General features: G+C 41.8%; 2 protein-coding genes across 2 annotated transcripts; one reads left to right on the top strand and one right to left on the bottom strand.

Annotated features, from left to right (window-relative positions):
• The first annotated feature begins 9,555 nt into the window (after positions 1-9,555).
• Positions 9,556-10,502, top strand: LOC6039709. The gene is made up of 4 exons (XM_038264513.1): positions 9,556-9,661; positions 9,726-9,841; positions 9,901-10,033; positions 10,090-10,502. Exons 1-4 carry the CDS (start codon positions 9,613-9,615, stop codon positions 10,362-10,364), a joined length of 573 nt encoding a protein of 190 aa, XP_038120441.1. The 5' UTR covers positions 9,556-9,612; the 3' UTR covers positions 10,365-10,502.
• Positions 10,503-23,924: 13,422 nt separating this feature from the next.
• Positions 23,925-24,934, bottom strand: LOC6039712 (dynein regulatory complex protein 9). Its single transcript, XM_001849215.2, has 2 exons — positions 24,532-24,934; positions 23,925-24,476 (listed from the first exon to the last, which is right to left on the bottom strand). Exons 1-2 carry the CDS (start codon positions 24,916-24,918, stop codon positions 23,925-23,927), a joined length of 939 nt encoding a protein of 312 aa, XP_001849267.2. The 5' UTR covers positions 24,919-24,934.
• Between the last annotated feature and the right edge of the window lie 464 nt (positions 24,935-25,398).

Below are 25,398 nucleotides of genomic sequence, written 5' to 3'. Positions count from 1 at the left end.
ATATCAATATAGAAATGATAAGAATTATACACAAACATAAAGAATGATTAAATGTGAAATAAAATCATAAAAAATACAAACAATTAGCAACATGTTATGGCAAAAGCAAAATAAAAACAAATAAATGTTTCGTTATAATATCTGAAAATTTGATCTCAATTTTTTTTTAATTTTGACACTCTATTTATTGAGTCATAGAACTTTTTTGAAAAGTAGTCGCGGGCCGGAAAATGGCCTCACGGGCCGGATCCGGCCCGCGGAGAAAAAAAAACGCGGTCAAAGCTGCCATTTTTTTTTCTCATAACTTTGGGAATGTCACATGAAACAAGTTAAATCATCAATCTTAAGGTTCTTTTTACATTTAAATGTCGGAAAATATTTGCAACGGCCTAAAAGGCACGCAAAAATATTCAAATAAGTCCGATTTCTAACTCATAACACAATGTATAACTTTCAGGTCAGTTTAGATTTCTCGAGTATAAATAAAAAAAACGAATTAAATATTTCAAAATGTTTTTTTTAAATCTTTCAGTAGCACCAATCTTGGGACACTAATCCTCAACACCTTTATTTTGGCAAACCCATACTGGTTTAGATGATTGGCGCTAAAATGTATCCTTCACCGGAAAGTTCTGGAAATCTTGAACCTGTTTTATGCCTCATGAATGGTGTTTGTTATTGTCGAACAGTACAAAGTAAAAATTCAGCTCCAAAAATTGTGCTTATGAAATTTTTAAGTATACTTATAAATAAAGTTGTTATTTACTTTTTGTTATCTGCGAGATTTTGCATTCATTATTCATTAAAAATTTAAAAATTCTTGTACAGACATTACGTTTTGGCAGCAATAATATTTAATTATTTATCAAACTTTCTGGACAACTGACAAGAGCGAAACAGAGCACGTTTGAAGTTTTGTACAACGCATTAAAAAAATCTGGTTGAATATGATAATTGTAATACCTGTTTTTTCGGGATATTGCGATCGAACTTTCTTTACCTTAGAAAATGCTTCGTCATTGCTCTATGATAGTTTAAAAATTGGCATAGTAGGGTAAAAAGTGTTTTCCCATCTGGCTTTAATATTGGATCACTAGTTTTTGGACATTTGGTTAAAGATTTTGAAAAACATTTTCATCTGAGACTTGAGCCTTTTTTTAGGCAAAAAAAAAAGATTTATATTACCAATTGCAACCCATTCGAAAGGATACTGCATTGAGTTCAATATTCTTGTGCTTCAAGAACGCATTTGACTAATTTGAAATGTCTACCAGTTAATAAAAAATGCCCACTTGACTTTGCACAAGACTAAAAATATCAACAAACACAGCTTCCCAAGTCAGATGTAGGATATGGCATCATCATAAAAAAGTTCGGCTCTCACCTTGGACCGGTGCGAACCGGATTGGCAGACCCCGGCAAAAATACAGGTTTTTGGGATTTGTTCAGCCGAACCGGTTAAAACTGGAATCGAACACAATTTGTATGAGAGAACGATCGAATGGGAATGCGAATGCAAATGCATTTCTGCATCGTCTGTCTCCAAGGAGCAATTTTTTTTTTGGGGGGGAATTTGAATGCAAATGAGTGATGCAAATGACGAACTTTCTGGACATTACACTGTGACACACTAAACATACTCGATGATATAATTTTGAATCATTAGAAGGACATAAAACATGTATTTATTTGTATTTTATTCTGAGACGAGACTAGACAACTGCAATTACGTATCAGACAGGTTTTGTGCAATGGCGCAATTTCATTCAGTTTGCTCAGTCTGGTGAAATCTGGACACGGACTGGTTATTTGTATATTCCTCAGCTAAATTAAGCTTGTGTGAGTATTGTTGTATAGGACCCCATTGTACCGCTGTAAATAGAGCCCAAATGACAGTTCGGCTGTTGGGCCGACGCTCAGTCAGCGAGCGCATTCTCTCCGCAACAGCGGCCGCGGCTACTCCGGTGCTGGGGATTCTTCTAGGACGACGTCGAGTGCTCACATTTGGCGATCCTGCCAGGAGGAATAACTTCCGGAACACTGCCGGTAAGTTTTAAAACCTGCTTCATGTCCTGGAGAATCCCCAGCACGCGGATGGATTGTGTGTTTTGCTTGACAAAGAGGAAGAGGAGTGGAAAAACAAGAGAAAAAAGTGTTCAAGCTGGTGGAGGTTATTTGTCAACCCTTGACTGACCAGGATGAGCATCGTTAACCTTTGGTAAGCCGGGAGCGTTTTAGTTTTATTAAAAGAAATGGAACAGTGAAATTTTGGAACATTTGACAAAGTGTAGAGCTTACAAAGTTTCTGGTCTGAAAGTGAGCTGGAAATTTGATTGAGGCGTGGCGAAAACTGCAAGGCGAGTATTTGATGTTATGGAATTTAAAAACAAACACTTTAGTGTAATGTGTTGTTCTCCGAGCATATACTTTTAATGTCATCCGTTGAGTGCAACAGTGTCGTCGCCTACTTCGGTAACGTCGGCGCGTACTCATCACTCGGGTGTGCACAAGTGCAAACAGAGGAGTGAGTTTTCTCAGCCTAAATCGTGATACAGAGCGAGCGTGCGGCAGGTTCGCCTATGTCCGAATGCACTTCTTTGATTCTTGTTAAAGCTTCAGACTAACTGGGACGACCGTAGGAAATGTTCGTTTACGAGTCGAACTGGAAAGGCCTCTAGAAAATGTCTGTTTACGAATCAGACTGGATGTGGAATTGCATCAAGGAAATGTTCGTTTACGAGTCGAACTGGAAAGGCCTCTAGGAAATGTCTGTTTACGAATCAGGCTGGATGTGGACCGGGATGAATTGCCTCAAGGAAATGTTCGTTTACGAATCGAACTGGAAAGACTTCTTGGAAATGTCTGTTTACGAATCAGACTGGATGTGGAATTGCATCAAGGAAATGTTCGTTTACGAGTCGAACTGGAAAGGCCTCTAGAAAATGTCTGTTTACGAATCAGACTGCATGTGGAATTGCATCAAGGAAATGTTCGTTTACGAGTCGAACTGGAAAGGCCTCTAGGAAATGTCTGTTTACGAATCAGGCGGGATGTGGACCGGGATGAATTGCCTCAAGGAAATGTTCGTTTACGAATCGAACTGGAAAGGCTTCTTGGAAATGTCTGTTTACGAATCAGACTGGATGTGGAATTGCATCAAGGAAATGTTCGTTTACGAGTCGAACTGAAAAGGCCTCTAGGAAATGTCTGTTTACGAGTCGAACTGGAAAGGTTTCTAGGAAATGTCTGTTTACGAATCAGGCTGGATGGACCGGGATGAATTGCATCAATGAAATGTTCGTTTACGAGTCGAACTGGAAAGGCCTCTAGAAAATGTCTGTTTACGAATCAGACTGCATGTGGAATTGCATCAAGGAAATGTTCGTTTACGAGTCGAACTGGAAAGACCTCTAGGAAATGTCTGTTTACGAATCAGGCTGGATGTGGACCGGGATGAATTGCCTCACGAAAATGTTCGCTTACGAATCGAACTGGAAGGCCTCTTGGAAATGTCTGTTTACGAATCACACTGGTTATGGACAGTGCGATGGGACGTTACGTGGCTCGGTCTTAACGCGGGGAGGGATGCCCACAATCATGGATGAGATTTGATTGTTTTGGAGCGGACGCAGAATTGATTAACATTGAAAATCAAACGAATTAATCGCGTTGTGGGATGCACGTGAAGAACAGGACTGCTTGGATGAAAAGCGGAGGTGGTGTGGCGAATACAGTTAACTTCATCCATCGGAAGTTCAGTTTATTCATATTTATCCACGAATGGGTTCCATTTCTTGTGCGTATACTAATAAGAGCAGAATACGAAGAGAAGGAAGACGAGCCCAGCAGGCCTCGCAGGCTCGTTGAAGTATAAGAGATGTCTAGTGGACAAAGATTAAGTAGGCAAAAACAGATTCAATTTCGATGGATGTCTATAAGAAGTCTCGATGAAATGCCTAGAAAAACTCGATTAAATTTTACGAAGTTTTCTTAAATACGATCACTTAAAAAAATTTCTTTTGCCCATACATGATTTTCTTTTTAAAACAAATAACAGTTTCAAATATAGGAGCAATACGTAAGGAAATATACGCACTTTGTAAGGAAACTTGTAAGAGACGCCAAAACACGTGACTGTCGAAGAGTTAGTTAAATTCTTTCTCGATAGAGTGGGTGGTTAGCCAGTCTCTGTGATGCCTGATGGAGGTAGCATCATAAGAACAGTTAGTTCACGTGTTCTTTTGCGCTTCTATTAAAAAAAAGTTTCCATGCGTCTTACATTTTTGTGATACGCTGATTATAATATTTATTATGATTATTAACAAGATAATTCTGGAGGAGTCATGACTATATTATTTCGGTTCCAATATTTAAACAAATTGGAGAAAATAACGTAAGAGATTTGTATTTTTTAATCATTACCCCGGAGAAGAGGGAAGATGTGAGTATTGTTGTATAGGACCCCATTGTACCGCTGTAAATAGAGCCCAAATGACAGTTCGGCTGTTGGGCCGACGCTCAGTCAGCGAGCGCATTCTCTCCGCAACAGCGGCCGCGGCTACTCCGGTGCTGGGGATTCTTCTAGGACGACGTCGAGTGCTCACATTTGGCGATCCTGCCAGGAGGAATAACTTCCGGAACACTGCCGGTAAGTTTTAAAACCTGCTTCATGTCCTGGAGAATCCCCAGCACGCGGATGGATTGTGTGTTTTGCTTGACAAAGAGGAAGAGGAGTGGAAAAACAAGAGAAAAAAAAGTGTTCAAGCTGGTGGAGGTTATTTGTCAACCCTTGACTGACCAGGATGAGCATCGTTAACCTTTGGTAAGCCGGGAGCGTTTTAGTTTTATTAAAAGAAATGGAACAGTGAAATTTTGGAACATTTGACAAAGTGTAGAGCTTACAAAGTTTCTGGTCTGAAAGTGAGCTGGAAATTTGATTGAGGCGTGGCGAAAACTGCAAGGCGAGTATTTGATGTTATGGAATTTAAAAACAAACACTTTAGTGTAATGTGTTGTTCTCCGAGCATATACTTTTAATGTCATCCGTTGAGTGCAACAGTGTCGTCGCCTACTTCGGTAACGTCGGCGCGTACTCATCACTCGGGTGTGCACAAGTGCAAACAGAGGAGTGAGTTTTCTCAGCCTAAATCGTGATACAGAGCGAGCGTGCGGCAGGTTCGCCTATGTCCGAATGCACTTCTTTGATTCTTGTTAAAGCTTCAGACTAACTGGGACGACCGTAGGAAATGTTCGTTTACGAGTCGAACTGGAAAGGCCTCTAGAAAATGTCTGTTTACGAATCAGACTGGATGTGGAATTGCATCAAGGAAATGTTCGTTTACGAGTCGAACTGGAAAGGCCTCTAGGAAATGTCTGTTTACGAATCAGGCTGGATGTGGACCGGGATGAATTGCCTCAAGGAAATGTTCGTTTACGAATCGAACTGGAAAGACTTCTTGGAAATGTCTGTTTACGAATCAGACTGGATGTGGAATTGCATCAAGGAAATGTTCGTTTACGAGTCGAACTGGAAAGGCCTCTAGAAAATGTCTGTTTACGAATCAGACTGCATGTGGAATTGCATCAAGGAAATGTTCGTTTACGAGTCGAACTGGAAAGGCCTCTAGGAAATGTCTGTTTACGAATCAGGCGGGATGTGGACCGGGATGAATTGCCTCAAGGAAATGTTCGTTTACGAATCGAACTGGAAAGGCTTCTTGGAAATGTCTGTTTACGAATCAGACTGGATGTGGAATTGCATCAAGGAAATGTTCGTTTACGAGTCGAACTGAAAAGGCCTCTAGGAAATGTCTGTTTACGAGTCGAACTGGAAAGGTTTCTAGGAAATGTCTGTTTACGAATCAGGCTGGATGGACCGGGATGAATTGCATCAATGAAATGTTCGTTTACGAGTCGAACTGGAAAGGCCTCTAGAAAATGTCTGTTTACGAATCAGACTGCATGTGGAATTGCATCAAGGAAATGTTCGTTTACGAGTCGAACTGGAAAGACCTCTAGGAAATGTCTGTTTACGAATCAGGCTGGATGTGGACCGGGATGAATTGCCTCACGAAAATGTTCGCTTACGAATCGAACTGGAAGGCCTCTTGGAAATGTCTGTTTACGAATCACACTGGTTATGGACAGTGCGATGGGACGTTACGTGGCTCGGTCTTAACGCGGGGAGGGATGCCCACAATCATGGATGAGATTTGATTGTTTTGGAGCGGACGCAGAATTGATTAACATTGAAAATCAAACGAATTAATCGCGTTGTGGGATGCACGTGAAGAACAGGACTGCTTGGAGGAAAAGCGGAGGTGGTGTGGCGAATACAGTTAACTTCATCCATCGGAAGTTCAGTTTATTCATATTTATCCACGAATGGGTTCCATTTCTTGTGCGTATACTAATAAGAGCAGAATACGAAGAGAAGGAAGACGAGCCCAGCAGGCCTCGCAGGCTCGTTGAAGTATAAGAGATGTCTAGTGGACAAAGATTAAGTAGGCAAAAACAGATTCAATTTCGATGGATGTCTATAAGAAGTCTCGATGAAATGCCTAGAAAAACTCGATTAAATTTTACGAAGTTTTCTTAAATACGATCACTTAAAAAAATTTCTTTTGCCCATACATGATTTTCTTTTTAAAACAAATAACAGTTTCAAATATAGGAGCAATACGTAAGGAAATATACGCACTTTGTAAGGAAACTTGTAAGAGACGCCAAAACACGTGACTGTCGAAGAGTTAGTTAAATTCTTTCTCGATAGAGTGGGTGGTTAGCCAGTCTCTGTGATGCCTGATGGAGGTAGCATCATAAGAACAGTTAGTTCACGTGTTCTTTTGCGCTTCTATTAAAAAAAAGTTTCCATGCGTCTTACATTTTTGTGATACGCTGATTATAATATTTATTATGATTATTAACAAGATAATTCTGGAGGAGTCATGACTATATTATTTCGGTTCCAATATTTAAACAAATTGGAGAAAATAACGTAAGAGATTTGTATTTTTTAATCATTACCCCGGAGAAGAGGGAAGATGTGAGTATTGTTGTATAGGACCCCATTGTACCGCTGTAAATAGAGCCCAAATGACAGTTCGGCTGTTGGGCCGACGCTCAGTCAGCGAGCGCATTCTCTCCGCAACAGCGGCCGCGGCTACTCCGGTGCTGGGGATTCTTCTAGGACGACGTCGAGTGCTCACAGCTTGGAATTCCCCGACGGAATTCAGGTTTGTGTCAAGTTGTGAATTCTGGAGAAACCGGGATTAAGAATGCACTGTTTTCCAGTTTTTTTTTGAAAATAAAGGAATAAAAATATAAGTATGTGTTTATTATCTTAGTATTTAAACAAATATTTTTAAAATTTAAAATCCAATTTATAAGAGGTTATTTTATTATTTTTATGCCTGCATTATGTAATTCTCCCTCGATTCACTTGAAAACATATTTTCTGAATGGTTTGGTTGGTAGTTAATTTATGATGTTTGGTTTTCCTTGTTGACCAGAAATGCAGAAAAAAATAATTGAAACTGATTCAATTATAGATTTTCTAAGGCCGTATCCAGGAAGTGGTTTCCGGACTCCGGCGTTGAACTGTTGAGCATAATAATTTGGTAACGAAACGGGCTATGAACCACTCAAAATTCGCTGAAATCGAATTTGCACCGATTTGCAGTCGAAAAGTATTGCTTTCGTTACAAGTGCTGGTGAATTGACGAAATTGATTTTTTATCATCACTAAAAATAGCAGTGCTGAAAAACTTTTTAAAGCACTTATTTAAATAACGAATAGTTCTTGAGCTTGAGCTTTTCATCACTTAAATAGGTGCATATTTTTTTAACTTTGTTATTTTTAGTGATGTTAAGGCTCCGAAAGGTATCATTCCCGATTGGCCATTTTTGTTTTAGAAAAATATTCCAATCATGATTCAGAAAGTATTAATCCAAAAATGGATTTCTTTGTGTTGTTTGTAGAAACATTTTGAATTCAGAACCATCATTGCCAGTAATTCCCCCTAGAATGAATGACACCATTTACGACATCGAGAAAAGGAGTCAATTAGACTTAGAATGACAGGAAAGTAAGTATTTTCAAACCGAAATTGCAAATCAATAAATGTCAGATGCAAAATCAGATTTTCAATCGAGAAGGACGATTTTTAACAAATTGTTGAAGCTTATAAATCAAAATCTGAAGTTGTTTTAGAAAATCTCAAAAAGCAAAAATTGCTCTTGCGTGCATATTAAATAAGTATCAAGGGAAATGCGTAACAAAACTTTTTTCTGGAATCAATACAAAATTTTGGTATTCCTGAACCCTTTAAAATTTGTCTTAGGGATTATGCGAGAGCAAAATGTGGTATCATCGGTATCATACCAATTTAAGGCATTGCTTTGATATTGCAAAATTGCCGAATTTGTCAATAATCGGACACCACATTTTGGTATGTTTTTTTTGGTATTACAGTTTTCTATCTATTTCTTCTGAAATTAAAAATATTAAAACAAAATATGACTGATTTTGAAAAGGTAATTAATTTTGCGCTAAAATGATATCTCAAACATTTATTTTTCAATCTTGTTATATTTTCAAGAAGCTTTATGAACGTTAAGCATAAGCAAATGTGTTCGGTGTGGCGAAGAATATAGCTACGAATAACACGGAATCATCAGGTGAGTAGATTTCGTTGTTGTATGTTAAGCATTGTGATACACTCAACCCCCGGTGGTTGGTCACTTTTTCGTTTGACACTTTTTTAGTTTGTACCCCGTTGGTTGGTCAAAGTCAAACTAAAAAGTGACGAACTGTCACTTTTTACACGGCGCTCAAAAAAATCAAACCATCCACATTAACGACCCCCGGGTCTTTTGTGGTCTCTATTGCAAGTTTCTGCTCGAACCTAGGAGTCCGAAGGCTTGAATGGGGAGAGCACCCAAACCTCTTTTACTCCAAGGAACCTTCCACCCCAGTGTTTGAACTGACGACCTTTGGATTGTGAGTCCAACCGCTTGGTTTGGTGTGTTGTTTGTACTTATGGCATGGAGACGACTCCTACACCTGGAATGACTTAACGGCCTAACAACCAAGGCCGGGACCGATATTTTACTTCCTCATCCGATGGAAGGTTGCAGCAGATGGGAATCGAACCCAGAATCATCCGCTTACAAAGCGGACAGCGTAACCATTCGGCCACGCTCTGCCGGCGCTCACGCACACTATTAAAACAACGTTTGGTAGTGTGTGTGTGAACTCCGTGTAAAAGGTGTGTCAAACTAAAACTAATTACCGTTTTTTCACTAACTGCAACTGCTGCACTAAAAATGGCATGAAAATACTCTGTATTACTTGTGCAAATAACAGCGACCAAAATGTGCTCACGTACAAGATTTTTGTATGATTTTATGATATTTTACCATCTATTACTATTATTTACAAAATACTATTACAAAATATGGCATTCCTGTGTTATTTACCTCTGCTCGGGTATCTATCAACCTGCGCCAACTGTCATCAAAGATGGCCGTGCTGCGCGACATGTGCATCCGGCAGCGTGGTTTGTTTATCTGTGCAAAAGTATTCAACTGTTTTTGGGTACAGACTTCAAGATGGACGATAAAGCAAAGTGGTTGGCCAGCGAACACCGTCGAATTATGGGTAAGATCAATTGAGACACACGTGGCTGCCGCACGCAAAAACCAACACCTTTGATGCCATTTAGAGGAGTACAAGCACCAAAAGACCAAACATGAGGAGTTGCGCCGGAGAATCCGGGACGTTACCGGAAGTCTCAACAACCGAACCAGTCAGCTCCAAGTGCTGAAGAAGAGATGTGAGGTTTGTCGAGCTGATAATTTTGTTTATTTTTTGAGACATTGAAATTTGAATAACTTTAGGAGGTCAAACTACATTTAACTGACGCCATGGCCGACGACAAAACAATTGCGGCTTTTCACGAGCTGGAGAGGTCTCGTTACGCGAAACTTCGGCAAGCAGTTGAAGAGCACAAGGCGACGGTTACACGTGCTGGTGAGGTTATGTTCTGTGACCTAATTCCTAAAAAATTAATTTCTTTTGATATTCAGTGGAACAAAAGCAAACGAGCGCCGTCAAAGCGGTCGAAATCTCGCCCTCGTACGTGCGCTGCTCCCGGGAGTGTGAGTTGGACGAGAAGGAGCGTCAATTGGCCGACCAGAGGCGCAAGCTGGCAAAGCGCGAGCAAGCCATCGTCATCCGGAAGAACCACAACGCGGCTCGCATCGTTCGGCTCCGGAAGTTGCTGCAGTCAAACGAGGAAAAGCGTGCCCTGTACAAGGAACAGCTGGCGGCGCTGCGCTCCAAAGCTAGCCGGCGCTACTAGGTTGGCCGGGGCTGCTGCTTGAACAGCCGCCAGGCGAAGAAGTACAGGAACTCGGTGAACGTGATCAGGCTGCACCCGAGGAAGAACCCGCCGAGGCCACCGATGTAGACTGAAATTGTTAGTAAATGAGTTAATTTGGAATTGCATTTTGTTATTTTTTACCGAAAACATCCGAAAGTCCAAAGATCATGTCACGATTCAGTTGCATTTTTGGGTAGTCTGTTAACCCCCACTGCAGATTTGCCCCAAGGAACCATTCGCGGGATCTCTGAAAAATTGTTTTTTTTATAATTAATTGTTTGAGGTTTTTCCAGAATACTCACGTAAGCTTGTATGAAATAATTGGAATCGTCGCAGTTTGGAACACAGTTGCATTCGGTGTTGCCCTTTATCCCTCGAAGAGCTATTAGTTCCTCTAAATTTAAAATGTTTGCGTACTTAAATCAACAAACAATCGCAAATCTTACCCGCATTTTGACCCAGACATTGATACCCGCTCAAGTCACAAATCCGGTACTTGAGCGCCTTCTTTCCAATGTTTCTGTAAAAATGTGGCACACATCCACAAAATCTGACCGCCAGCTTCATCCGACACTCGATCCGGCACAGGTTGTAGCTGTAGACCGGACTGAACTGCAGAATGTCCGCCTCGTGCGTGAAGCGACACTTGCGCTGTGAAATGGACAGTCTGAAATATCAGATTATTTTAGGTTAGGGAAATCACGCTACTAGTTCGGCCCGTACTCCCTAGCATTCGGTGATGTGATGATCTCCAGCGCCAGCAGTTCTACCGTGGTGTAGAAAGCTTCCAGAAACGAGTATCGGCGCTTGCTGATCTCCGGCACTTCCATAAACCCGTGAAAGAACACCTCGTACGAGCTCTCCAGCTTGATCAGCTGACCGTACACCTCACCGTCCAGTGGGTGCACGACTACCGGTTCCGGTGGTGGTACTAAATCCCACCGGTTGTTCCTCCAATACTCGTACGAGCTGTACGCCGCAACCTTGGAGTTGACGGACACGCACGATCCCAGCTCGGTTATGGTGGGCTGCAATTGCAGCAACAACGTGGTTCCGCTACTACTCATCGGCTGAAACGGCCACGACAGATTCTGAATCAGCTCCAGGTAGTCTTCACTCGGAATGCCATACGTTTTGTGCACCGGTAGTTCCATAAAAGTATCGTAGCTAGCGTTCGCCAACTTGACGATGAACTCCTTGAAATCATCCGAATCCCCCTCATTTGCAAACTTGTCCGGATGTTCGCCAATGTACCGGTCAACCTTGTCCTGGTCGATCCGATGGTGCGTGCACACGGTCAAGCTCGGAAAGCTCGTGTTCCAGAAGTACATGTTACGATCCATCGATATGACCACCGGTGAGGTTTGGTACCGGTCCCAGATACGCTGAGCCAACGCAACACTTCCAAAGATTCCCACAAATATGAAAGTAATCCAGACCATCCGTTCGACGATGTGGACGCCCATGCGAACCAGATGACGCAAGCCGTGGGCCGAGGTGGTTTCGAACAGATTGATGATAAACCATTGCAGGTGCTCGAGCAGATTCATGACGGTTTAGCTTGGATCTTTAGACGACACTACCCTGCAAGCTCATTGATGGTTAGTTTTATAGTGAGCCGTAGATTACGTTGTAATTATTTCCCGTGTCCAAAATAAGATTACAAGATTGAAGTTGGGGCAATTACCCGTTATCTTAACATCTATCAAACAAGCTCAGCAGCTTACTATTGGAATTTATTTTTGATACTCATAATTGTAACAATCATCTGTTTCCAATTAATTAAGGATGGAAATTTGTGCGATATGACTTCCATGCTGAACGTGATGAAGCTTATAATAAAACCATATGAAATCAGTACCAACACAGGGAAAAGGTCGTTGAAATATAGAAAACTGCTTTGTTTACCAAACTCTCGCCCATAAATCGTACCTTGTGGTTCTTCCTTGAAAAGTGAATTCCAAAAGTTGAAAATTCCACTTTCTATAAACACGTTTATCGTATAGGCAAAAACTTCCAATAGCTCACTTCGGGACGCAAGTTTGTACGCAACAGGCAATAACCCAAGGGACTGCTCCATGATTTTGTAGCGGTACAGTTTGTTAGCTGGATCGTAATAACGTGGTAGCAATTTTAACTCGCTTAAACTTTTCTCAGCAATATATGCATGGACAAAGTCCATTCTGTACAAACTTTCATTACTTTTTACGAGCAATCCATTCAACTCCTCTAGTTCTGTGGCGAACAGAGTAACTAAGTGATCATACTTCACTTTAAATCCATGCTTGATCAAATCTGGGATTGTCATAATCTCTTGTGCAGCGGGTCTACTAATCATGCAAGATAGTATTTTAGTCTCATATGCTCTGGAGATGAAAAACATGACAACAATCAATGAAAACAGCACTAGTTTCTCTACAAATCCTGCTCTGTTAAGGTTGTACCGTTCATATCCACAGACTACCAATAGAATCGGTTCGTTCTGGAATATCAGAGGCATTTTAATCTTCACTAGTTCTACCATAACAATCACCAGCAACAGTGCAACCCGGACCGTCCACTGAAAAGGAATCGTGAACAGCTGCGCTGTGCTAATTGGAGATCTCGGTGCTAGGATAACGAAATTGGTCGTCATCGGAGTCAGCATGAAACTGAAGAACATATTATCGACCATTCGAATTGAATAAACCCACGGTTCAAAATCGATTTTTCGACTTATCGAGTGACGTACAAAACAAGCATTTGTGTCGTCGTTAACAATTGTGGAATTGCAATTGTGCGATATCTCACGCACTGTTGTGTTCAAAAATGTGGCAGTTTCCGCAAGCCATCTCAACGACGGTTTGTCTGGGGTCATAGGAATTCTGGTGGAATACGTAATAGTCCTTTGAACGTTGCGTTTAGCTGACCTTTTATTGAAACTCCAAGGTTCCGGAAAATTCTTCAGCACAACTCTGTTCACGATTATCCAATCATTCTTTTCGTCTAGAAACACTGCATTATAGTATGACATATGTTTACAGAGGAACGCCATTTCAGCATAATCATGACTTTTGGTGTTAATCAGTAGCATTATTCTAGTGCTTGGTTTGAACAACCGCAACGTATCAAAAATTTGTTCGTGACGAGCTGAGGCAAGCTCACCTTGTATCAGAAGCAGTGACGGCTGCACTGGCCACCGAGTAATGTCAACGGCAGCGGTGCCGGAAATGATAAATTTTGTAGTGAATGCAAGCCGAGGATCTTCAAGGACCTTTCCGAGAAGGTTATCGAACGGATTTTTAAGCGACGTGCCATAGAAAACCATTCTTGGAACTTCAGGTTCATTTTCCACTAGGTGGGTAATAACTTGCACTATATAGTCGACAGTGTCCTGTTTAGCTGAGGCTAATCCTGTTGAACAAAACAGCAACACAAATGATAATACAATCCATCCTATTGAGGCCATATCTGGAACAACACTAGCTAAAAAGTAAACTTTATGTGTTGACATCATGCAGTTAAATGATAGAGATCCATGTTGGGTACATTTGAGAAACACTTTAGGGTGCATTAGAGCACTAAAGATCCTAACGATAGGAACTAGTAAGTGTATAGAAAAATAAATTCATGCCTATCAGCCAGCATATATGGGTTTTATATAAACTCTTCATTTTGAAGATCAGTGCTTGTGATTGTTTGCAATAGGCAACTTGGGCTTAGACAATCATCACGTCTCATGGCGAAATCTAGCCTGGAATTTGCTTAAATCGCCGTCTCTTAGCGAAGCGTGACATCTTCAAATTTAACTTTTAAACTCAAAAATTATAAATCTCATGGAAGTGGCGTGTTTGTGTTTTTTTTTCAGAAAGACTATCCAATTTCTCACAAGTTTGTCTTATGATACGATGCAACGGCTTTGAGTTACAGTTGGGTCATTCCATCTGAAGCGGAACAGCATTTGAAAATTACCCTCTCCGATCCTGCGCAAATTTGGCAGGGCTGTTGATACTATCAAAACATGCAAGAATCCCGAATTTCATCCAAATCGGACCACCCCCTCCATTTTTTGTACCTCCCCAAAAAATCGACTTTTTGGCGATTTTTGACCAAACCTCCTAGTTTCAAACGACGATAACTCAGGAACCACAAATCTTAGAGGGTCGGTCTTAGACTCAATTTTGAAGGAAATTGGACGTAGAATCCATTTCCGTGATCAATGTGTCGATTAATTTATTTATTCTATCTGTATTGCGCAATTGAAAACTTGAAACGGCCGTATCTCAAAACACCCCAACTTATTTTTTTTATTTTACCTCATTCTACCTCATCGTGTTCCCCGGCCAATTTTACATAAGAATCACTTATCGACAGAAATGAATATGAATCGTTCCAGAGATATCGAATTTTAAAGTTTTGTGTTTTCGAGATTACCTACATCAGCTTCATTCGCCGGCCGATCAATAACTGCTACCTGGTCAATTATTGAAATAATATTTCATCATAAATAATCTTTACCAAATTGGGCAAAAATTAATTTTAATTAATTTTAATTAAGTATACTTTATTGAATCTTTCTTATAATAATTACATTTGGTTTACATAATAAGTGGTCAGCTGTGGCTCTTCAGCTTTAGTTTGCTTTTCGTGATTTAAACACTGTTCATTTTTATAACTTTAAAAGTATATGATTTATCATTTTTGTAACACTAGGTACAATGAGGAAAAAAAATGTTAAGAAAACATAACCTAACCTAAAACTAACTTAATCTTACCATAAACTAAACCAATCCTTGAATCAAGGGGTATTCAGATATAGCACATTTTTCCCTGAATTTCAAACATTTTTCTTGAATCTTCTGATCCAACATTTTAACTTCTGCTAATTCATGAACCTCACTTGATCTTGTCCAGCCAGGAACATTCAAAACCATTTTGAGTACCTTGTTTTGGACACGCTGGAGCTTCAATTTATGAGTTCTAGCGCAACACTCCCAAACAGGTACTGCATACTCAATAACGGGGTAAATTATTTGTTTGTAAACTGCTAACTTATTTTTCAAAGATAGCTTTGATTTTCTGTTAATTAAAGGATACAAACACCTGATGAGAATGCTGCACTTGTTCAATATTTTGTCTACATGCTGCCGAAACAAAAGTTTCGAGTCAAGTATGAGACCTAAATAGACAACTTCCTTTGACCAGGGTATTGAAACATCATTCATTTTAATCAAAACATCATCCTTTGGGACAAATCTGGCCGATTTGGAAAGTGGAAAAATGATGGTTTGAGTTTTGGCTGCATTTATGCGAATTTTCCAGTCGCCAAAGTATTCGGAAAGAACGTCAAGACCCTTCTGAAGACGGCCAACTAAATATCTGGTTATTTTACCCTTATAAATAACGGCAGTGTCATCAGCAAAAAGTGACAACACACCATTACCAGGAAGAGTAGGCAAATCAGATGTAAAAATATTGTACAGAAGTGGGCCAAGAATACTTCCTTGGGGAACCCCAGCATCAATGTTGAATAATCCAGAAGCAATCCCATTCAGAAAAACCTTGAACGATCTCTCCGAAAGATAGTGCTGGATAATTTTGATAAGATACATTGGAAAACCGTATAAATACAGTTTATGTATCAAACCATCATGCCAAACATTGTCAAAAGCCTTCTCAACATCCAACAAAGCCATAGCAGTTGATTTAGACTCAAGCTTGTTCTGCTTGATGATTTTAGTTACTCTCGTAAGCTGATGAGCAGTATTATGTCCCTTTCGGAAGCCAAACTGCTCATTCAAAATTATATTATTATCGTTGGTAAAATCCAAAAGCCTTGAATAGATGACCTTCTCAAAGAGTTTGGACAGACTACTCAAAAGACTAATGGGACGATAACTTGTTGGCGATGTTGGATCTTTTGAGGCTTCAAAATTGGTATGACTTTGCCCAGCTTCCAATTGGTGGGGAAGTAACCAAGTTGCAAACATTTATTGAAAATATTGGCTAGATGTTGAAAGAACTGATCACTCTGTTTTTTCAACACTAGATTAAAATGTTATCAAAGCCAGGAGCTTTCATATTTTCATTTGTTTAACTGCAACTTTGACTTCCTCACCAGAAACATGGGAATCTGCAGGAAATTCAAAGGTAGAGTCATTGATTGTTGAAATACTATTGGCAACTGATGTTTCTTTACGGCTGGTCATGGAAGCGCCAAGATTATGTGAACTAACAAAATGAAGCCCAAGTGCATTTGCCTTTTCCTCGGATGTAATCAAAGGAGAATCCTCAACAATAAGAGGAGGAATAGGCTTTGGTTTGTTTTTAAGAACTTTTGAAAGTTTCCAAAATGGTTTTGAATAATTCCCAAGCTGGCTTACATGTTTTGAAAATTCTTGATTTCTGATATTGTCAAGTCGGTCTTGTATGATTTTGTTCAAATTGTTAACTGAAATCTTTTGTCATAGTCCCCAGTCCGTTGATATTGTCTCCTATAAACATTCCTAAGTCTAATCAAGTGTTTAGTATCTACGTCAATATCAGTTACCTTAAAATTAACAGGAACCTCCCGAACGTTGGCAGCCTCTGCTTGGTTGATAGCCTGCTGGATCACCTCCAGCGAACGATCAATATCAGCAGAAGTTTCCGGGTGTTGATCATAGTCGATGTTGCTGTCGACCACTTGCTGAAACTGCTGCCAGTCAACGTTGTGGTAATCTTTCCGGGTTGGTTGCCGCTGCGGAGTAACGGAAGCTCCAACCTCCACAACCACCGGATAGTGATCAGAACTCAACTCTTCAAACACCTCAGGATGAGCCACGTTCTCAGCCATATTGGTAATGAAGAAGTCGATGATTGAGTGATTCCCAGACCGAGCCACCCTCGTTGGACGATCCGGACTCACAACGTTGTAGTATCCGTTTTGCAGATCGTTGTGCAGAATCACTCCGTTCCGATTCCTCCTGCTGTTGCCCCAAACTTCATGCTTCGCGTTGAGGTCACCAGCGATGATGTACTTTGCGCTCCGCCGTGTCAGCTTCTGGATATCGCTCTTCAGTTTTGCTGCTGAACCATCTCTGGCATTCACCTGACGTGGGCAGTATGCAGCAATGAAGAGTACTGGGCCAACCGAAGTGGGAATTTCCACTCCAACGGCCTCGATGATGTCCAGCTTAAAGTGTGGCAGCCGGCGTGGCTTGAGATCACGATGAACAGCGACAAGCACACCTCCTCCTCCAGAGGTGGTCCTGTCGAGCTGCGTCGCGATCTTGTAGTTTTGCAGATAAACTTTTTCACCGGGCTTCAGATGAGTTTCCGTGATGGCAGCTACGTCGATCTCCTTCTCGCGAAGAAAATCCACCAGCTCTAAGTTCTTCCTCCTAATGGAGCAAGCGTTCCAATTCAGCAGCTTGAGGGACCTACGATCCATACTGGATGACGAACGAGGTCAGCACTTCAATCTGCTGGGTCTTGGTTTTGCATCCACGCAGTGCAGCGGACATCTGTTTGAAAATATTGAGGAGTTCGGTTGAGGTGTAAAGATCATTACCATTTTCCTCAACTGCTGGTTCTTGGGTTGGTCTTGGCTCCTGGCTGAAGCCCGGTGGTGGCGGTCTCGGCTCCTGGCTGGAACCCGGCCGTGGATGATTCATCTCAGCTCTCTTCCTGGGATCCAACGGCAACGGTGCCAAGTTCGGGACCTGGCGTCGCGGTTGAAGAGGTGGAAAATTTTGCTCCACCAGGGCTGGAGGAGTTCTACGACGCTGAGGCTGATTCTTCGTCGATGCTTGCTGCCGAATTTTCACGAACTCAGCTCTCTTGGGGCACTTTCGGTCGGTTGACGAGTGCTCACCGTTGCAGTTGAGGCACTTCACCAGCGAATCTTGGATGCACTGGGATGTGATGTGCGCATCGGTACCACATTTGGCGCAACGACGCTTTAGGTGGCAGTTCTTACCTCCGTGCCCGAAACCCAGGCAGTTGAAGCATTGTGTGACGTCACGATGCACTGGTCGGTATCGCTCCCACGACACGATAATGTTGAAAACCGCTCGAATTGCCTTCAGCTCAGGAAGCGTCGTCGATCCCTTAGCCAAATGCAGCAGGTAGAGCTGGTCACGGTACTTGATGTCTTTGTTGCGTCGGCTCATTTTGTGCACGGCCAACACATCCAGTTTCAAAACTTTTAGCTCGGCAGCTAATTCCTCCACTGGCATGTCGTACAGACCTCTGACGACGATTTTGAACGGCTTATCCATGACGACATCATGGGTAAAGTACTCCGCCTCGTTTTCGGTCAAGTAATCCTTGACCAGTTGATAGTGCTGCCTGGATTGCACCAGCACCTTAAATCCGTCCTGACACAGACGAATGTTGCCTTGGACTTTCCCAGACTTGATGAGTTCAACCAGCCCCGCTCGAAAGTCGATCGTTGCTGCTGATTGCCGCACATAAAAAGGAGGCAGTTTCTCCTTTCGCTGTTTCACTTCATTCTCCTTTGCTTCCGCTACCTGGTCCTCGTCAGGCAGTCCAGCGAACTTGTTGTTCTTCAAAAGCTGCTCCTCGTGCGATGAAGAGTTCTCCTCCTCCTCATCCATCGGTACAGTACCGTCGCTTTTTCGTCTTTTTGCTGTTCGATGTCACTTCCAAAAGCACCTTCCTTTTGGAAATCCCCGGTTTTTGGCCATCAGTTGAGGCCTCAACCTTCCTTTTGGAAATTCCCACTTTTTTGCCTGCTTGAGCCGCAGGTAGAGCAATATTGCCGGCGTTTTGCGCCGGGACGCGACGAGTCATGTTGATTCAGACAACCTTCACCAACGAATGCTCGGATAACAATGGGGCAAAAATTAACTGTATAACACTGTAAGAAACTGAAGTTTAATCGCAAATAATCGCGAAATATCTGTGCTAATCCACAGGACAGAGCAATAACGACACACAGTAAAGGGCAGAATTGGATTCCGACGAAGCGAGCAGGAAAATGCAATTAATCTTGTTAGTAACACTGAACAATAAGTGCACGATGCATTATTGAGTTAAAAATATGAATTAAAATGAATAAAATTTGTTGATACGTTGTACTCTAGTGAAGGACGATCACAAGGAGTAGGAAAAGGATTTCTGGAAAGTAGAAAATTGAAAAATGTAAGAAAATCACAAAGTTTGATCTGCTTCAAAGCGGCTAATTCCCCAAATTTAGTTGCGATGATTTCGACACCGTCCGAACAACAGTGTTTTTTTTTCTTCTATCACGGCTGCTGTCCTCACGTATGAAGATTTTTTTAAATTAAATGTACCTTGACCAAAATCATCTTTCAATCAAATGGAGCTGGCTAACAATATAAAAATAGATTTAATATGATCAATCTTTTAAACCATAAATCAGATTTGCCAATATGGTAAAGTGTCAATAGTAAACTATAATAATGATAATAATAATAATAAAGCAGGTTTTGGGGTTTTTGCTGAATGGCACTATTTTGCTACCGCCCATGAGAAAGGCCCTAGTCATGGCCTCGGAGGTACTCTGAAACGGTTAGCAACACGTAAAAAAGGTGCATTCAAAATAACCCAATAAATATTCCTTTCACAAAAATAGATTGATCAAAGTAGGTATCAGCCATTTGAATAAATATTTGCGTATTTTTTTTTAAATTTAAATTAAATTATTCATCTCCCAGAACACCAGGTAGCAGTTATTGATCAGCCCGCCTGTGTGCTTCTAGCAGATGCGGCGAATGAAGCTGATGTAGGTAATCTCGAAAACACAAAACTTTAAAATTCGATATCTCTGGAACGAATCATATTCATTTCTGTCGATAAGTGATTCTTATGTAAAATTGGCCGGGGAACACGATAGTGAGATCAAATAAAAAAAATAAGTTGAGGTGTTTTGAGATACGGCCGTTTCAAGTTTTCAATTGCGCAATACAGGTAGAAAACATAAATTAATCAAAATTTTGATCACGGAAATGGATTCTACGTCCAATTTCCTTCAAAATTGAGTCTAAGACCGACCCTCTAAAATTTGTGGTTCCTGAGTTATTGTCGATTGAAACTAGGAGGTTTGGTCAAAAATCGCCAAAAAGTCGATTTTTGGGGAAGGTACAAAATTGGAGGGGGTGGTCCGATTTGGACGAAATTCAGGATTCTTGCATGTTTTGATAGTATCAACAGCCCTGCCAAATTTGAGCAGGATCGGAGAGGGTAATTTTCAAATGCTGTTCCGCTTCAGATGGAATGACCCTTATGTGAAAATGTCCCAGGAATGACGAGTTGCTAGAAGGCCTCGGATATTGTCTGAAAATCGGTAAGTCGGCAGTCCAAGTGATCACACTGAATAAAAAAAAATCGACTTGGTGTTTGAAGAATTGAAGCGTAGCAACTTCAACTTCTTCACATTCAAACCCGATGTTACCAAGACCGTCCGGTTTCTGACCTAAAGAAACACATTTCGGACGCCGGAATAAAACCACGGGAGATAAAAGTGCTCTCGCGCAAGACAACGGTCACGGGTGTGCACACACTGTACCTGTTGTACTTCGACCGCGGCACCGTCAACATCCAAGACCTGAGACGGACTAAGACGTTGGACGGGTTTTGGGTAAACTGGCGGTTTTACACCAAGAATCCGACGGACGTAGCGCAATGCCACCGTTGCCAGAAATTTGCCCACGGCTCGCGGAACTGCAACCTCCGGCCCCGCTACGTGAAGTGCGGTGAGTCACACCTCTCGGAGGCTTGCGCACTGCCACGAAAGGCGGACTTGGGGGACAAGGCAGAACAAACCAAGCCGCGCGTAAAGTGCACGAACTGTGACGGCAACCATACCGGCAATCACCGCGGATGCGTCGCGCGCATGGCCTACCTCGAGGAGCAGGAAAAGAGGAAGAAGAAAGCAGCAGCGTTCTCAGCGAAGTACGAGCGCAGCCGTTCCTGCAGCTGAACAGCTCACGGTTCCAGCGGAAAACTCAACGTTCCCTCTTGGTTGGGGGCGTTCGTTCGCCAGCGTGGTCGCTGCCGGTAACGGCAGTACGGCCCAGCAAGAAGTCACCGGGGAAGATCTCTTCAACCTGCCGGAGTTCTTTGCTCTTGCGGGGGAGATGATGACGCGGTTTCGGAGCTGCCGGAACAAGGCGGAACAATTCCTGACCCTTGGGGAGCTGATGATCAAACACATCTCTATCCCCTTTCCTTTGCAATTTCTGTAAGTTTTTTTTTTATTTTTCTTACTCTTGCTAGTGCCTTAGTTAAAGAAATAATTGTTCCAACATGGATTATGATGCAACACACAGCTGGAAGGAACTCCAAAACTCTGTTATGCACTTCAAAATAACTCATTGTATCTTGATTATTCATCAATAAAACCGAATTGAATTGAATTAAGAAAGGCTCTATTTCGCCTCTAGTGATATTAAATGGTTTTTTTTTTATATATTACCTAGATATTATTTTTACATTCATATTGATTTTTCGCGCGACAACCCCCCAAAATTGTATGGACGAAATAATAATATACAGAATTTTTTTTTTGTTTTATTATAGAGACTTTACACCATTGTGCATTCATCTCTTCAAGGTGGATAGTGGAAGAGGAAAGGTTACAGAGTTTTAAATCACTCGTCTGGCTATATTTCAATAATTGTTACCATGCCTTTTTTCTAAATATTTCTGTCTATGTTTCAAATACTTAGCGGAAAATTTTGACCTTAAATTATCAAGTTCTTCAATTTTATCTTCGTCCTCTTCCTCCAGGGATTTAACAGTCATCTCATAACACTTATTCCTATAATATTTTGCTTTTATGACATCTTCGTCTTCTTCATCTGTTGATTCTTCTTTAGCCATCTCTCTTCGTTTTGTTGTCAGTTCGTCATCCGCGTCCAAATATGCTTGTAAGCGCTTCCGGGTTTTGCGAGTGTGCTTAGAAAGCACGGTCTCGAATCCATCGTTGTCTTCTTCGTCAATTTGACTCGTTTGCTTTGGATGTTGGTCTGCTTTACTGTTGTTGCTTTTACTGCTGCTGCTGCTTGGCTCAGGTTCAATCGGTGGTGTACTGCTTTTTTGGTTCACCTTTTTACTCGAATCCGCACATTTTTTGTTCTTTGCTTTGAGTTTGCAAAGTGATTTTTTGCCTATAATCGTCACTGTTGCAGCAGCATTGTTTACAGTGATTGATTTCGGCGTTGGCTGTTTCAGCAACATCCGCAGAGTCCGAACTCCATTTGGGATTCCTGGGAAGAAGTTAATCCAGCGGTCGTTGGTGATGGTCAAAATTTCGCCGTATTTACTCATCACTTTGACTACGTCATCATTGCTTATGCCTAGAGGTAGGTCAAGCACACGAACTTCCGTAGCGTTGTTGTCCAGGTAAATCGTGATTTTGCAACCCTGATATACCAGAGGTTTGTCGATGATGGACGAGGCCACTGCTGAGTCGGCGAACTGCAACACGGCTATTCTTCTTCTATTGCATAATTGCAATGCTCGCAAGTTTTCTTGGTTTACTTGAAGGTCTGCGAGGAATTTTTTTACAAGCTTCGGGCCTGGTTGGGTTTGGAGTTGACAAAAATCCAGAACCACACTGTTTTTGTCTACGGTGCACATTTTAAAAAAGCGGCGACGCGCACACAAACTGCGGACTGGCGTTGTTAATGCGACTTGTAAGGTCGGCGGTTACTTTGCAACTGATAATGCAGAATTATTTTTTACCATACATCTCAAGAGGGTAAATAACGTTTTATAAAAATATTAAACACTCAGGTCTTTGTTTTTCTAAAGAGTTACCAGAGTTACATGCATGACCTGCATGTTAGAATCATGGGTTCTAGTTAAAAATATGAAATATAAAAAAATACTCTTAGTTGACAAGCCTGAAATGAATCATACATTAAATTAAATTAAATTCAGAACAGTATACTGGTTGAATCATTTCATCTGCCAAATTAGACTGCACAAAGCTTCCATTACAAATTTGCATAAATTGGGTCAAGTCGCAAATTAATTTTGCCAACGAGAGACCATTCTGTCGATAAACACTCTTGAATCAATCCCAAAATAAGGTCAACATCACTTGACCATATCACAAAACGAACCCGCGTGGTGCGTTAGCCGGAATTATATTCACGTGTTTGTGGCCAAAACCATCGGTGAATATATTCGCCATCAATAACGGCAGGAGCACAAAACCACACCGCTCCAGACGGGGAGGAGTGCACGAGGTTATATCAATTCAATTTGATAAAACCGGAAGGTGCTTCAATCTGTCAGAACCATTTCCGAGTCCTGCTCAACAACGCTCTGCCAAGTGGGGATTGAACGCAATCTCTGTTCGGACCCGGTAATGGAGACGGACGTAATCAATACTATGTGCAGGGATGGGGGATAATTGATTTAATGCACGAAATGGCTTTTACCGGTTTGCGTAGAAGGTAATTCATTAGGAGCCTCAAATTAAATCGAAATCAATCGTGAGCAATGCTGATTAGTATCGCTGGGAAATTTGAACTGTACTAATTAAACCAATTACGGGTAAATAATACATGTGTGCAGAGTGAGCTAAGTATTATTTTTGAATTTTATTCGGACCTTTGGATTTTTGGCCTTGCCCTTCTTGGATTGCTTCTTCTTGCGTTTCCGAGCTCCGAGTACAATTCCACGACGAACGATCACCCCACGCCACCAAGCTTGAATCTTCGTTGCACTCTTCAGGCACAATTCCCGGCGTTTGATTCGCTCCAAATGTGCAGTTTCAACTCCCTGCAATCGTTGAATCTCTAAAGTTCTCTGTTCAACTTCCGTCTTCAAATCATTCCAGTGGTTTTTCTTCACACGAGCCTTCTGAAGTCGTCCATCAAGTTCGTCCTTTTCTCGATCGAATCGACTCATCCACTCGTCGATCGACTGCTGAACCTGTTCGAGTTGCCACGAGTAGAACTCATCGGTCAGGACACCAGCTTGAACAGCAGTTTGTAGCGTGACCTCCCGGTTTACGGTGTCCTTTCGTAGAGTCTCGCAACGATCTTTGTTCTCGTTCAGCTGTAGAGCTTGTCGTGATCGTTCCCAACCATCGACGAGCTTGTTTTTAGCAACTTCAAATTGAAATTCTTCCTAGAAGTCAATACTTTTATTGAGCTCAAAATTTCAAATAACTTGAACTTCTTACAATAAAGTCATGATGCGTCAGATCCCGCAACCGGTTCAGGTTGTTCAGCTGGCGAGTCAATATGCGTTGCTCCTTGCAGTACCGCTCGTACCGTTCCATGTCGAACAGCTCTTCGAACCCGGATCCCCATCGTTCGAAGCTTAGCGTGACCGTTCCTGAGTAGTCGCTTCCACCTGCAAGTGATTCCTCCTCGCTACGGCTGGCCTCGAAGCAGCGAGATATCCGTTGGAGGTAGCGAATTTTCTGCGTAAGTACCTGGTCAATTGTGTAGCTACCCGATTCGTCCCATAGCTGACCGGTGCTGGCGGGGTTGGCGTTTAGAATTTGCAGTCGGACATTGGCGTTGTGGAAGAATTTAAGGACCAGATGCTTTTTCAAAAGTTCCATGGTTTAAAGAACTGCCACACGGCCTACTAGAAAATCTAAATTCACAAAAAATCGCAATGCTCACTTGCACAGCACTTTTCACCAAAAATGTCCCCACTCAGCCTAATCGCTATTTAAATGTCAACCACTAACCACGTTACGCCCAATTGAGTTCACCATCCAACAATGGAGGAATTCCGAAGACGTTCCTCTCCGGTCTCGACTCACTTTCATGTGGTATTCCAAGGATCTGTCCCCCGCCGACTCGACCCCGACCCAGGGGGAAGAGTGCGAAATACTCGGGGAAAGGGTCGAGGCTGAGAAGACAACCCAAGGAATGGGAACGGCTGTCGATGATGACGAAGTTAAGATATTTAATTTTCTCACGAAGTTCTTGCCTCGGAATGCTTCTCATAATCGGAGTAGGAATTCAATAATAAAATAATGGTCCCAGAGGCAACGTGGACTGCCGGATGTGTGTAGGTGGGAATCGGGAGGTAG

Source organism: Culex quinquefasciatus, chromosome 3 (genome assembly GCF_015732765.1).
Source record: "Culex quinquefasciatus strain JHB chromosome 3, VPISU_Cqui_1.0_pri_paternal, whole genome shotgun sequence".
Classification (NCBI taxonomy): Eukaryota; Metazoa; Arthropoda; class Insecta; order Diptera; family Culicidae; genus Culex; species Culex quinquefasciatus.
The sequence above is the reverse complement of the archived record's forward strand: the minus strand, read 5'-3'. Positions and strand labels throughout refer to the sequence as shown.